This window comes from Sodiomyces alcalophilus (genome assembly GCF_042370955.1).
Source record: "Sodiomyces alcalophilus JCM 7366 unplaced genomic scaffold ACRALscaffold_3, whole genome shotgun sequence".
NCBI classification, from domain to species: Eukaryota; Fungi; Ascomycota; class Sordariomycetes; order Glomerellales; family Plectosphaerellaceae; genus Sodiomyces; species Sodiomyces alcalophilus.
In genome coordinates, this window is record NW_027263534.1 from 6276666 (window position 1) to 6288893 (window position 12228).

Here is a 12228-nt window from a genome sequence, read left to right on the forward strand (position 1 = left end):
ATCGAAAACGTCTAAAAACTCTTAATAGTATTCGGGGATAATGTTCCCTAACTCGTCCTTATCCAGTGACTCTTAATACGGCCCGGGATTAAGATATTCCAGGATTCCTTTATTTAGTTAGGTCGGGTCAGGGGGCATAGGGGGTATAGGTTACGACGGGTCTAATTAGATAACCGGGATTAAAGGACTATTAGGCAATATATCCTCTTCTTCCTCGGTAGCGTTCCACTTCGTACTAACGACTCGGCTAATACGGGGGGCACCGAACTTTATAAGGCGGATAATAAGCTATATATACTCCTTCGCCTTCTTTAACTCTCTCCGACCTAGGACGCCTTAAAGGTCCTCTCGCTAAAGTCGATATATCTATTTACCGGACCGGAAAGAGGTAACGGGGTTATATTCCACTAACCAGGGTATACCGAGGATAACTTAGGACCTATCAGGGTCTATATCCAGCACCTCGAACTTAATCGGATATATCCGGATCCGGTCCTAACTATCTATAACCTTAATATACGTCTAGAAGGACCCGATAGACTATACGTCGACCCTAGGGATAACCTATCCGAGTTTCTTTAGCGGGCCTAAGGGCTTATAGTTAGGGGGTAAGGCTCTTCGGTCGATTAAGTTAACCTTAGCGCCTCCGTTAAGCTTAGCGCTCCGGCGGCCCTATCCGCCGCTTAGCCGTATCTCTAACTTCGCCTTAATCGCGCCCTTACTAGCGAAGAACGGCTAAAACGGCGGCCTGTCCTAGGCCTAAGCCTATTTAACGACGGGGGCCCGGGGGTTAATCGGTAGGTTATTAGGGTTCTAACTAGCGGAGTATCCTAACGACTAACCTGAATTAGAGGTTTCCTTCGGGCACTCGTTCCGGTAATAGCCCTTCTTGTTATATCCGAAATAGGTAATATTACTCTTATAGCGCCTCTTAGGGGGACCTTAGGTCTCTGTGTCGTCCACTTTAATTAACTCCACGAAACCTTAAGGCGGTATAAAAGGACGGGCCGTTACGGTACGGGCCCTATTAGGGGCACTATTACGCCCACGCTTTTCGCCGCGATTATGCCTTAGGCGATCGTTCCGGGGTGGCTCTTCTTTATTCTTATATAAAAGGGTAATCTCCGCCTACCGGGCTACGACTCCTAGTGCCTTATTATCGGTAAGGATACCGGCTACTATAATCTAATTACGTAGTAGCTTATTAAGTTTCGTTAAGATTAACTATATACGCTACTTATCGGGGAAGAGTAAGGATACCTTATTAAACAACGAGTTAAGCTTATTAATAAACTTAGCGTAGGACTAATTAGGCTTTTATAGGGTCTAGTCCGAGAATAGCTTCTTAGTCATAAATATCTCGCGGGTCTTATTATCGACTAATTACTTAGTTAGGAACGACTTAAGGTCCTCCTAAGTAGCACCTCTAGTCTTCCTATATATACGTTTATAATAGGCACGCTAGCGGGACTTTATCGTCTTCGGTAGCAGGGTAGATATAAGGTGTATTTTCTCCGGTTCGGTAGGTTCGATATCGTTAAGCATAAAACGCTCTTCGAGTTCCTCGACGAAGGTCTAGAACTAGTTATAAGACTGCCCGTCCTATTCCGGGAGCTTTTACGGAACCTTATACTAACTTTTATAGGAGTCCCCTCGGGGTGCACGCTCGGAGGTATCGGGGTCCTTCCCTTATCGAAGGGCAAGGAGGCGCTTCTCCTTCTTCTTACGGGCTTAGCGGTCCTCGTGGTGCTTAATTAGGAAATCGAGCTCCGCCGATAATAGGGTGCCGGGGGGGCGGCTCTTAAGGTCTTTAATATTGAATTAGGGTTCTGTTCGGATAACTTAGGGGGTCCCCTAGTCGAGTAGTGGTCCTACTATAGGATCACGAGCGTCCGGGTTAGCTTATCCGCGAATCTCGAATTCGGGGTTACTATCTTTATCCTCTAACTCGGGCGTAAAGGATTACTCGCGATCGGCGCCTAATAGCCCGGCTTCGGCTCCTTCGGCAGCGGGGGAAGCATCCCGGGTATAAATAGTAGTGGTGCGCTTAGGGGGTATCTTAAGTACTAGCTAGGGGGGCAGTGGTAGGATTTATAAAATAACTAGTCTTTCGAACTCTTGACGGTTATTATACCCGTAAACGGTTAGAACGAATAAAATATTATAGGCTTTTATATAAGGAGTGAAGAGAGTCGTTAAGACTATAATAAGAATAGGTCACGAAGCTAACCTTAAGGGGGGGGAATAATTATAAGATTATTCGTTAAGCCCCTCTAACTCAGGACTTAACGGGAAACACCCTACTTAAGGGCCAGTGACTATCCTCCCTAGGACTAGTATATAATAACCTAAGGCTCTAAGATAACAGGTCTTAGGCTAACTCAATAGTCCTAAAACATGACTCGGTCCTAAATATCTCCTAGGGTTAACCTTAGGCCGGTTCCGGGTTCCTAACGTATTCCTTACCGCCCCTAAGTCCTATCCGACCCCCTCGAATAGAATATCCCTAATAGCCTCCTACTTAGTAGTCGGGGCCTCTATATCCTAGGAGGTCCCTACTAAAGCCGGTAGTTCGCCCCCTAGCTTATAGAGCTGTGCGGAGGGCTATACGGTCTTTTTAATAAATTAGGCTACGAGTAGTAGGCTATACGCGCACAAGAGAGGAAAACCAAGCAAATAGCTGTTGAATTCGTAGATCCGCAGGATTACTGCTTATTACGCGAGCTTGAAACTGCGTATAATAATATTGATATTGTGTGTAAAGAGCTGACTTCTGGGATTTAGTCCTGGATCGGGGGCTGGCAAAAGACCCTGAAAGATTGGGTGGCGACTGTTACGTCAACGGCCTACGCGGCGGTTATCACGCCACGTTATTAGCTTAAGTAATAGCCGAGATATTATATTTACGATACCTAGTGTATTTATATAATATATATTATAAGCTAAGTATATATACACGTATAATACGTATAGTATTATAGTATAGATTAAGCTGGTTATAAAGTATTCGTTTAGTTATATAGCTATAACCATATACTATTTATTATGACTTAGGTATTATACTTATTAGTATTATGATTATTGCTTATTATAGGTGTAATATTAACACGCCCCCGTAAGCTAACTCGTATATAATAAGTGCAGCTTAGTCAGGTTATGGTTATAGTTATATTATGTTATAGCGCAGTAATCCTAGTCTATCTAAGACTAGGATACATAGAGGAAAAAAGTACAAAAACCTCGTATTTCTTTAATTCAAGGGAAAATTCAAAAACCCTTGTTATTATTATAGTATATTATTCAAAGGAAAGTTCAGAAAGGCCGCTAATATCTAGGAAAGCCTGAGGGTAACTGAACTAGAATAAAGAGGTTTCAAAGGTTCAAAGAACAGGTTTCAAAGAAACTAAATAAACAAATAAATACATTAAAGGGGTTGGTTAAACCTCAAGAAAGAAATAATATAACAAAGAAACCTCAACCTCTTCAACCTCTTCTACCTCAAGAAGAGCTTTATAAACAAAGAGACCGTAATAACCGTCGAAGGCCTACTTTTATAACCGTAAACACAACGCTATGGCACAACAGGATGGGTCATATTAACCCTATTACCTTAAACAGTCTCTATACTAATACTCTTCTAAAGGACTATAATATAACTAACAAAGAGTTAACTAAAATACAGAGCTATGATGCCTATAAAAGAAACAAGTCTATTACACTTACGAATACAGATTCAGTTACTAAATACAAAGACTTTTCCTATCTTGAAAAGGATTATATAGATCTTTATAGACTGATCGAGCCTCTTTCTTATAATAAAAAGCGTTGGATTTCGTTTCTACTAGACCGTTCCACCCGGTTTCTATAGGCACAACTGCTCTTAGACATGTCTAAAACAACGGTAGTAACAGCTATAAAAGAGTGGAAAGCTTAGGTAGAAAATAATAAGACTAATAATAATAAGAATAATAATAATAATAATAATAAATATACTTTTTTAATAAAGAAGTAGATACTGACGGTGGAAAAGAATGTAATAACGCCTCTTTTTAACGCCTCTTTATAGGTGTAAAGCATAATATAAAGCCACTATATACTTAGAAAGCTCAAGGCTCTGTTAAAAGAGTTATAAGAACTATAATAGAAAGTGTTAACCTCTTCTTTTCTACTCAGGGCTACCTAGATACCTTTAGGGTCAAGCTATTCTCTTAGCTATTTATATAAATAACAGATCACCCAATTCAGCTCTTAAGTCTAAGAGTCTCTATAAACTTTTATAACGTAAGAAACCTAATATTAATGATATACGAGTTTAGGGGTCTAGTGCTTATTATACAAATAACAACCCGAACATAAAGAAACTAGATATAAGGGCACTACGAGGTGCCTTAATAGGTTTCAACGACTATAACCATAAGGTTTATAACCCAGTAACTAGAAAGACTGGTTGGTTTCGACACGCTTATGTCTTAGAAAATCAGGTTCTTTACTATTCTTTAGATAATTATAATAATAACTATACGCCTAAAAATAATAATAATAACCTCCCTCCTTATATTAATACACAGGCATATAGTCAGGTTTCTAACTGCGGGCCTTATTAACCCGTTGAGTTTCCTAAAGGAATTACTTTTAGTAAAAATACCGGTTGATTTTTATAAAATATGCCTTCACGCGTTTCGAAACGTTCTATTAACTCTATTCAACCTGAAGAAGAGAATAATAATAATAATAATAATAATAATAATAATAATAATAATAATAATAATAATAATAATAATAATAATAATAATAATAATAATAATAATAATAATAATAATAATAATAATTGTTGATATTATACTCATAATAAGTAATAATCATAATAATCATAAGTATAATATCTAAGTCAAAATAAACAGTATATGGTTATAGCTATATAACTAGACGTCTACTTTATAACCAGCTTAACCTATACTATAATACTATACGTATTATACGTGTATATATACTTGGCTTATAATATATATTATATATATACACTAGGTATCGTAAATACGATATCTCGGTTATTACTTAAGCTAATAACGTGGCGTGATAACCGTCGCGTTGGCTATTAACGTAACAGTCGCCACCCAATCTTTCAGGGTCTTTTGCCAGCCCCGGATCCAGGAAGAAATCCCAGAAGTGAGTTCTATACACACACATAACTAAGCGTTTACGTAATAAGCAGTAATCCTACGGATCTACGAATTCAATAGCTTTTGCTTAATATTCCTCTCTTCCGCGCGTACAGCCTACTACTCGTAGCCTAATTTATTAAAAGGTTATAAGTGTTGCAAACAGCGTATAACTTAATTGCGTAAAATAAGCGATCGATCTGTTAATTCAATTAACTCTATTAAAATCTCTGATCGTAGTGCTAAATTCCTGCCCTTATTCCTACGGCAGATCCACTCCCACTTTCGGGCCCGGAATAACCCGCTCCGAACCTGTTTTAGGCCAGCCTGTGCGACACACCCCCCTTAACTAAACAACTATATAATAGTTGTTTAGTTAACGTTATTCATAGGCGTCTTCTATCGATATATCCCCTTCCATAACGTCCACGTAGCTCCTATCGAATTTCTCTTCTAGCTCTTCTAGATATTCCGGTAAGATCTCCTTTAGCTTATTTATATAAGGGCGTCCCTGTATATCCATTACTCCCACCTATTTTCTAAAGCTTATAAACTTTTCCCTAGATAGGGCCTTCGTTAATCTATCAGCTATTATATCGGCGCTTATAACGTAGCTGACTTCGATCCTTCTATACTGCTACGCCTCTCGTAACTAATAGTTATATATATCCACGTGCCGTAATCGCGTATTTAATTAAGCGATCTCCGCCGTTAATAAGCGTATCGTTTAGCTATTATCGTATCGTATCTTTAATTATAGATCGTCGAATATTATACCTATCGCCTCTAATAGCCTCTTCGTGAATATCCCTTCCTTCGCGCCTTATACCAGCGAGAGTAGCTCTGTCTCTGTTATTAACGTTATCACCGTTACTTACTTATTAGCTTGCTAGGCTATTATGCCTCTAAATAGGCGTATTATAAATACCTGACTATTCTTACGATTAATTAAGTTATCTATAAAGGACGCGTCGGTGAACACCTTAATAAAGTCGCTACCACCTAGTTCTAGGGCGTAGGTTTATATAGCTAGTAGATATCGGATTAAATAGTCGGCTACTTCGTGATACTAACGGCTCGGATTTATATTAAATCGACAGAGTCGTGATACTATAAAGGCGATATCGGGGCGTGTAATCACTATAGCGTATAGAACTAATCCTATCTTTCGTTAATAGCTCTTAACGGTGGTGGACTTCCTAGCGTACGGTAGCAGCTCTGCCGGCTTTATAGGACTTATGGGTTTATAGTTAGATGCCGTTAATAGCAGATATCCTACCTTCACGATATAATCGCGTTAGGATAACTATATCCTCCTTAAGGGACGGTCCCGAATAACCTTAATCCTAAGGCACCACTATAGTAACTGCCCGCCTTACAGGGCGTAGTGCTCTCGTAAGCTCGCGATAGCCTATTCTATCTCTTCCCTAAAGTCTTCCTTAAAGCCGATCACGATATTATCTATATAGAAGAACAGGATTAGCCCACGGCGTATAAAGCAGCAGGGCTTTTACGGCACTATCTTAAACCCGTCTCTTTTCAGCACTTCTATAATATGCTTTTGCTATAGTAATAGAGACTCCCGTAGCCCGTATAACGCCTTCTTTAGTAATAGTAATTAACCCGGCACCGCGGTCCCGGGCAGGAACCGTATATATATATCGTGGGGTAGAGGGGCGTGCATAAAGGCGTTAATAACGTTATACTATATTAAGGATAGGTCGAAATAAGCGGCGATCGCTATTAGCGATCTAAAGGAGCGACCCGTAAGCGTGGCTGTATATATATCTTCTAACGAGTCCTAATACTATTAATATCCGCGGACCACTAATCTAGGTTTACACTTCTATAAAAAGCCGTGCTTATTAAACTTATAGGTTATCACCTATATATAGCGAAGTACTTAATACCCCTTCGCCCTATCTTTCGGCACTATAATCCACGAGCCTATCTCTTTATAACTCTTTAAGTAATCCCTTTAGGCTTATCGGAACAGGGTTTCGTATAGGTGGTTTTTAAGGTCTTATTAATGTCTCGGAGGGGCCGGTAGTTACTTACGGTGTATCTTACGGGGTCTTTTAAGTGCCTTTTTAATTTTTAACTTTATTAGCGGCTTACTATTTAAATTACGGACTAATAGGGTATATCTTCCTGTATTAAAAGCAGAGATCCAGACTCGGTTACTATTATAGCTTTGAAATTTAGCTCCCTACTGCTTTATAGGTATATAGCCCGTAAAAGCAGCCGCCGTGAGCCCTGCCTGAGGAGGGGTTTCTAGTAGAGTTAGAAGGTGACTGTTATCTAGGCGTTAGTGATTAATCGCGGCCGTAGAAGAAGAGTCTTTTTCCAGCTCCGGCCTCGTAGGCTTTATAAGCTCCTCCTACCGTTCCGGCCTCTTAGGCGCTATAAACGGTTCCACCCCCTAAGCCTCGAGGCCGGCAGGCGTAGCCCTTAGGAGAGGTTCGTTAACCTCGCTGCCCGACTAGAGAATAGGCTCGAAGTGTGCTATTATAAACATATCGGCTGCCTTATCGGCTGCCTTAACTTACGGTTCGCCTTATTTAATTATATATAATTCTAGTAGGCGGATTTGATTAATAATATCCGCTAGCTACTCTTCCGTTAGTTAACGTAGATTATCCTTTAGGGCTTCGAGTCTGCTATTAAAATACTCTTATTTATTAAAGATAACGTTACGTGTACGGATAATCCAGTTCCTTCGAAGACCAGGAACCTAGATACGGTAAATATTAGTTAAATCGTAGCCCACGAGGTATCCGATATAGACCCGGGGCGCTAGCCGGTTTTAAAGCTTTCCCGACCTTGTTAGAGCTGCTCTGGTTATTAGAAAAGCTTTATAACTAAAGGCCCGAAGGTGCCCTAGCTACGGCTTACGTTAATAAATAACTTTAAATAGGGTCTTCTAGCCAAGGCGTTATTTAGGCGTTCTGTTTTATATGTAAGCGGTAATAGGAACGACTTTAACCTATAGGAAATCAGGCAATCAGGAGTGTATTCGTATAGCTTATGCCTTCTCCACGATAACAGCCCTAGATCTTTCGGCACCACCGTTTTATACGGGGGTCTCTACTAAAGAGGACTCTAATTAGATACCAAAGCCTTTAACTACGCCCTATATTTTAAGCGATTATATTAGTTTGTTATTACACTTAAAGACCCGTACCTGCCGGTTAAATTAACTCTGAACCTATCGGATATATTAGTTTACGACTATATAGATATTGGAGGCCCTCTTTAACGTTATAACATAGCAAGCCACGAACCCGCTATATTAATCCGTAAAGAATATAATCCGCACGTATTTATCGGCGGTTAGTAGGAAATCCGTAAAGTTAATCGCCCACCTCTCGCCGGCATAGCTTAGAGCTATACGGGTCCTCCGGCTAATCTAATAACCTATCTTCGATTAAGCGCAGGCGTTATACTCCACCATTCCTAGCCCCTTTAGTTTAACGCCCTATAACTGCTCTTCTAGTTATTTTATTATATCAGGGCCAGCATGCCCTAACCGTAGATACTATAGGTTACCGTCGGCTTAGCTGGCTACTCTCTTAATCGGTTTTCGGATTAGTAGACTCGGGGCTAGAAGAGTAGTAGTAACGGGGGCGTTAGTGACTAGAAACAGCTCTATAACGGTTTAATCGTAGTAGATACTTAGCTTATAAAGGATTAATCGGTCATGGCGGCGTATATAATCGTTTAGTGGCTCTTAATCCCACCAGTAACCGTTCTACCGTATCTTCTTATTAAAGACTAGGTTATAGATAAAATCTTCGTAATAGGCTATATCTTTTAACCGGAACGTTATTAGGCCGGCCGTTCCTTCTATTATAATAATAACGTCTTTATATCCTTAGATTAGCACCGTTATAGTGCCGGCGATTATAACGTTACCAGGGCAGGCCGGTCTATAATCCGTAAATCTGCTTCTATTATAAAAAACGTGGGATATAGCACCTAAGTTTAATATAGCGGATTAACGTAATAGATATATAGCTGCTAAGAGGGCGGCCGCCGGAGCTTCTAGCCGGCGTGGCTTATAACGGACAGTGCTTAACGCCTTACCTTACGCAGCTCCTATAAGCTTTTCTAGCTTCGCGGTCCTTTTAAAGAAGACTTCGTTATTATTACCGGCGGCTTTTATAGCCGTATATAGTCACGCCTCCTTAAGGGCTTCGTTATTATTATCGCCGTTACCGCCGCCGCCACCGGCTTCGTTATTATTATCTATAACTTTATATTCGGTTATAGCGGCGGCGGTCCTCTTCTTTTTATTCCAGGACTTAATCTTCTCTATAGCGCTCTATAGATCCCGGTCTATCCTAAGGGACTTCTCCACGAGCCTCCTAATAGGGTCGTTAGCTTAAAAACCCTCCGGCGCTAACTCCGGGAATTGTATCTAGTAGCCCTGCAGATCGTGGCCGCGCCGATAGCACGCGGGGCACTTATCCTTATAGAAGAGTGATTACCGGCGCTTAGAGCTTATTCGGTTAGTTAACTTACCTTTAGGGTAGGTATTAGGGCCCCGCTAGGCTCTAGTCTGGTTACCGCTCCGGTTAGCCCTCCCGGCCTATTATAGTCCGTTATTATTATCACCTAAGTTTAAGGCCGGGAAGGCTATAGTTCTATAGCTTCGAGTCGGCGGTATATTAAGTTATTCCGCCGCCTTCTTCCCTTCCGCGATAAGGGCTATCGCCGATACTATTTTAAGGTCTAGCGTTACTTCCTTTATATCCACCTAGTTACCTAGGGCAGGTTATATAGCGTTAAAGAAATCGTTAATCTAAATCTCCCGGGGCTCGTTATATATCCCGACGTTATAATAGTCCTAAAGCCGGTCCTGCTAATCGTCTAGCCAGGCGCCCACCTTTCGGGGGTTAGTGGGCGGCTTACTCTTATATAGATCGTAGTTCTTTTAGGAGTCCTTTATACGGGTCGCGATATAGGGTACGGCGTCGGCTTATACTACTACGTAGATCTCTTCCGGGGTAGTGCCCTTTATTAGGGCCATCTATCTCTTCGTAGCGATAGACTCTTCCACCCACTTAAGTATACCGTTAATACCCTTCTAATAGGTCTCGTAATCTTTACGATCTTCTTTATATCGGCGGTAGTCTTCGGTATAGGCGGCCTTACCTATAACCGTTAGCTCGGAGATATTAATAGGCTGCCCGTTAACGTTAACGATAGAGGCGTAGAAAGCAAATTCGGGACGGGTAGCTCGTAGCGGCCTAGTGGCTGGATCGTTAGGGCGTAGGAAATTCCAGACTCCGTTGCTATGGGCCCTGACTTTATAGAGACGCTTCCATAGCTCCTAGTCTTCGTGGCTTATATAGATAGTTATATTAGAGGTTATAGTGGTTATAGCTATAGGCAGCTCGGCGTAAAATAGCTTTAATAGGTTATCGAGTAAAAATAAGACTCTTAATTATTATAAACAGCGTATAACTTAATTACATAAAATAAGCGATCGATCTATTAATTTAATTGACTCTGTTAAAATCTCTGATCGTAGTGCTAAATTCCTGCCCTTATTCCTGCGGCAGATCCACTCCCACTTTCGGGCCCGGAACAACCCGCTCCGAACCTGCTTTGGGCCAGCCTGTGCAACAATAAGCCCGGGTTAGCAAAGAAGGAAATCTATTCTTTTCTACCCTATTATTCTACTCGAAATACCAAAAAGACTCCCTGCCTTTTTAGGCCACCTGCCTTTTTAGGCCATCCCTTTATCCTCCCCCGGTCGCAGATCCTTATCTCCGACTATACAAAATCCCTTTATCTCCCGAAAACATCTAATCGATTCAAACCGTTTATTCCGATACCACGGTTTAAAGCTCTTTATTCTTCCTAGTACGGTCGCTAAGAGTCGTGCTAAGAGGCCAGCTCTTTATTCCTGTTCCGGAAGAACTATACGATTGGAATAAGACTCTTTATCACGATCGGATATACTATTCCTTTGTTTTACGAAGGGCTTTTTAAAAAAGAAGAAAAATAACGAATACGTGGATTAAATATAAGAGCTATTATATATCCACGAATAATAGCTATAATAATTAAGCCACTTAACCTACCGCGCTGCCTATAATAACAGGATATCGTAACGTGGTATATAAGCTTTTAGCAAAAAGTCCGCCTATAGAAATCCTGTTATTCGCTTTATATAAGCATCGCTTTTCTTCGCGCCGCGAGATCTATAAATAGCTTTACCGTTTAGGCCTACTTTTAGACCCACTTTTTAAAGCTAGGCTAATCAGAATCAGACCTTTAGCTTAGTATTCTTTATTTCTATCCTTAATCGATAACGCAATAAAAAAAAGCAATAAAGAAAAATAATAAAAACAAATCGTTAAATAACTTAGTTAATTCTAACCTAAATAAATAATAAAAAATATCGTTCTGTTACTTAAAAATAGCTAAATAAAAGACTCTCTAAGACGTCTCTGTCCGGAAGTCACAGGGTAGTTCTGGAATTAATAATAAAGATAAGAATAATCATACTAACCTAAATATCGACTAGTTAGTGGAAAAGATTTATAAAATATAAGTAGAAAACAGTATTAAATTAGATCTGAATGTCTATGTTAATAGCGGGGCTACGGCGTATATAATAATTAATAAAAGACTCTTTTCTACTTATAATATAAAAGAAAGAACCGTTTACTAGGGTTAGGTAAAAGAAATAAAAATATAAGGTAAAGGAGACTACGTGATAAAATTCCGGGACACTAGGAAGCTTCTGCTTTTAAAAGAGTGTCTTTATATACCGGAAATAGGTACGAATATTATTAGTCTCTCTTATCTTAATAGTGAAGCTCGCGGTCTTACTAGAAACAAGAAGCTCTTATTATTGAATAATAAAGAGCCCCTCTTTCTTTATATAACGGCTCTGCTTTATAACGGGCTATACTAGGCTATAGCACGGGCACTATCGTACAGGGGGGCTGAGTCTCTAAAAATAAATACAATAAATATAAGGAAAATACCAAAGAAATAGCCAGGAGACATAACTAGAATAAAGAGGTTTTAGAGTTTCAAATAATAAGTTTCA

At 40.1% G+C, this 12228-nt stretch overlaps 1 protein-coding gene across 1 annotated transcript; it reads left to right on the top strand.

The window, feature by feature from the left end:
• Positions 1 to 4664: 4664 nt before the first annotated feature.
• ACRALDRAFT_2019028 (uncharacterized protein) lies at positions 4665 to 10796 on the top strand (the record flags this gene model as incomplete). The annotated part of the gene is made up of 3 exons (XM_071019952.1): positions 4665 to 4830; positions 5127 to 5166; positions 10727 to 10796. The coding sequence occupies 3 exons, from the start codon at positions 4665 to 4667 to the stop codon at positions 10794 to 10796; spliced, it is 276 nt and encodes a 91-aa protein (XP_070876217.1).
• Between the last annotated feature and the right edge of the window lie 1432 nt (positions 10797 to 12228).